The 2,486-nt window shown below is 36.4% G+C and overlaps 1 protein-coding gene across 1 annotated transcript; it reads left to right on the forward strand.

Annotated features, from left to right (window-relative positions):
* Positions 1 to 1,484: 1,484 nt before the first annotated feature.
* Positions 1,485 to 1,856, forward strand: LOC111389766. The gene has a single exon (XM_023014731.1). It carries the CDS (start codon positions 1,485 to 1,487, stop codon positions 1,854 to 1,856), a length of 372 nt encoding a protein of 123 aa, XP_022870499.1.
* Positions 1,857 to 2,486: the final 630 nt, after the last annotated feature.

The raw sequence follows: 2,486 nt of genomic DNA on the forward strand, positions 1-2,486 counted from the left end.
GACTTGTCCCACAACAGCTCATTTGGTAGCAGCATACAAGGTTCTATGGCACATTAAACTCAGCTTTGGGTCAAGGCATTTTCGTATCTGCTTCTGCTCCTTTACAACTTCAAGCCTATTGTGATTCCGACTGGGCTTTTTGCCCGGATTCTAGAAGATCTATCATGAGGTATTGTATCTTCATAGGACATTCCTTAATTTCTTGGAAATCCAAGAAGCGGATCATTGTTTCTCGATCTTCAGCCGAATCTGAATACCAAGCTATGGCTACCACTTGCTCTGAACTCATGTGGCTTCGCTACTGACTTCATGAACTACAAATATCACACCCTAAGGCCTAAACCTGCCTTGCTCTTCTGTGATAACCAAGCAGCTCTCGACATAGCTGCAAATCCTGCCTTTCACGAAAGAACTAAGCATATAGAGATTGATTGCCACTTAATTCATGATAAGATCTTGGAAGGCAGTGTTCAGACCTCTTATGTCTCCACTCATTCACAATTGGCAAACCTCCTTACCAAGGCTTTACCCTCTTACGTCCTTCATTCCCACTTGTCCAAGATGGGAATAGTAAACCTATATTCTCCATCTTGCTGGGGGTATTAGAATCTGTTGATGCTATTACTCATACAAGTTGCTGAAGCAGGAAGGTTCTAGAAAGCACCAATTTTTTAGAGTGTTTTTTTTTTTATTATGTTATTTTTGTGCCGAGGTGTAAATTGTATTTGTTATTTTGAGATAGTGGCTAGAGAAGATTCCAGTGAATTTTTTTTTTAATCATCATTTTTTTTTCTGTAATCAAAAAAGACTTGTGGTCTTTCAATTCAATAAAGAAAAGGTTTCTCCTCTCTATGCCCTGATTCTCATTCTTCTTCTCTTTCTTATTTCTTTTGAAATCTTACATTCTGCAACATAGAAACGAAATGGTGAATGAAGGTGGTGGCGGTTGTTTCCACTATAAAAATCAAGTCAGTGTGACATTTATAAAACATGTTTGCTTTGGAAAATGTATGAAGGGAATTTTTTCATACTTGCTTCTAAGTATTATTTTCCACTCATATTCTTTACTTGGGAGACTATTCATCACCAAATAGAACACAAAATTTGGCAAATGTTTTATTGAGGAGAATCAATATAACTCTTAGCACTATTTGTTTTGAATTAACTAAATTGCATCAACTAACTCATCAATTTAAAAAATGGTATCCGTTTTGTGGGAGAATTAATATGACTCAAAATATAACTCATGAGTTACAATAGCATTAAAATGTTCTGAAATAAAAATCAAGAACAACTAATGAATACTCCAAAAAAACTGTAGCAAATTAGGTGAAACCGAAACACACTTGAATTAAAAACTAATACATTTAATTAATGTAATTTGACATATAAATAGCCCATTCTTAGAAGCATCTCGCAACAAATCCATTTTATACTCTTCCTTTAGAAAAAAACAGAAAATTCCAAGTTATATTACAAAAATTATGGCATCTAAGTCATCACCTGCTATGGGAGCTTTGTCATTATTACTAATGCTTGTATCCATAGAGACAATAGCAGTTATGGCTGCAAAGCAAAAATTCTCGCATTTCGGCGCTGCGCCACAGCCGCAATTGTCTCCTGTTGGGCCGGGACCAGACGCAATGCTGACCGGGGAACGGCCGTGCTTGGCAACTCTAATATATGTTGAAGGTTGCAAAGCAGAGATTTTTAAAACAGTGTTTGGAGTTCCCCTTGACAATTCGTGCTGTCAAGCTGTCAAACAAATAGCTCAAAACTGCTTGCCAAAATGGTTTCCTTTATATAAGGTGTTCGTGCCTTCCGCTCTGGAAAACTGCATTTTTGCTCCTGCATAACTGGCCAGCAGTTGAACTATAAATATACAAACGGATAGTTTTAGCATACTTTAAACGATGCATACTGAAAAGACTACATAAATTTTGCTCTCTCCCCTTTTTTTTTTTTTTTGGCTGAATCTTATAGTGGAGAATAAAAATGAATAACTCGTGGGTGTGATTTTGAGTTTGCTTCAATCACTATACTACTAGGAGCATTTTGAAGCTTCAATGAAGAATTTTTTTGATTCCAAGGAATATCTTTTGCTTTTTGTGGAATTTCAGTTAATAAAAGTTTAGTTTGATATGCATGTCTCAAACAATAATATTGAAATGATTATAAAAGAAAAGGAGTTATTCTATAGTGTTGTAAATACTGCTTAACAAACATGTAGAAGTCTTTTTTCGGATGTTCGTTTCACATCACATCACCAATCAATATATCTTAGTGAATAGTAAAAAAAACAAATTGAACCCCAACTTTGAGGACCCTCACCGTCCTGCCCCTAGAGTTTTGTGAGGGAGGTAAATCACGAAATGTGTCCCAACAGGCCAGGAAACAAGAGCTACTTGTACACTGCGCCTACAAAGAGTCCAATTTCATATCTCAGGAATCGAACCCCCACACTACGACTGCCAACAAGACGTAAA

Source organism: Olea europaea, unplaced genomic scaffold (genome assembly GCF_002742605.1).
Source record: "Olea europaea var. sylvestris unplaced genomic scaffold, O_europaea_v1 scaffold6183, whole genome shotgun sequence".
NCBI lineage: Eukaryota > Viridiplantae > Streptophyta > Magnoliopsida > Lamiales > Oleaceae > Olea > Olea europaea.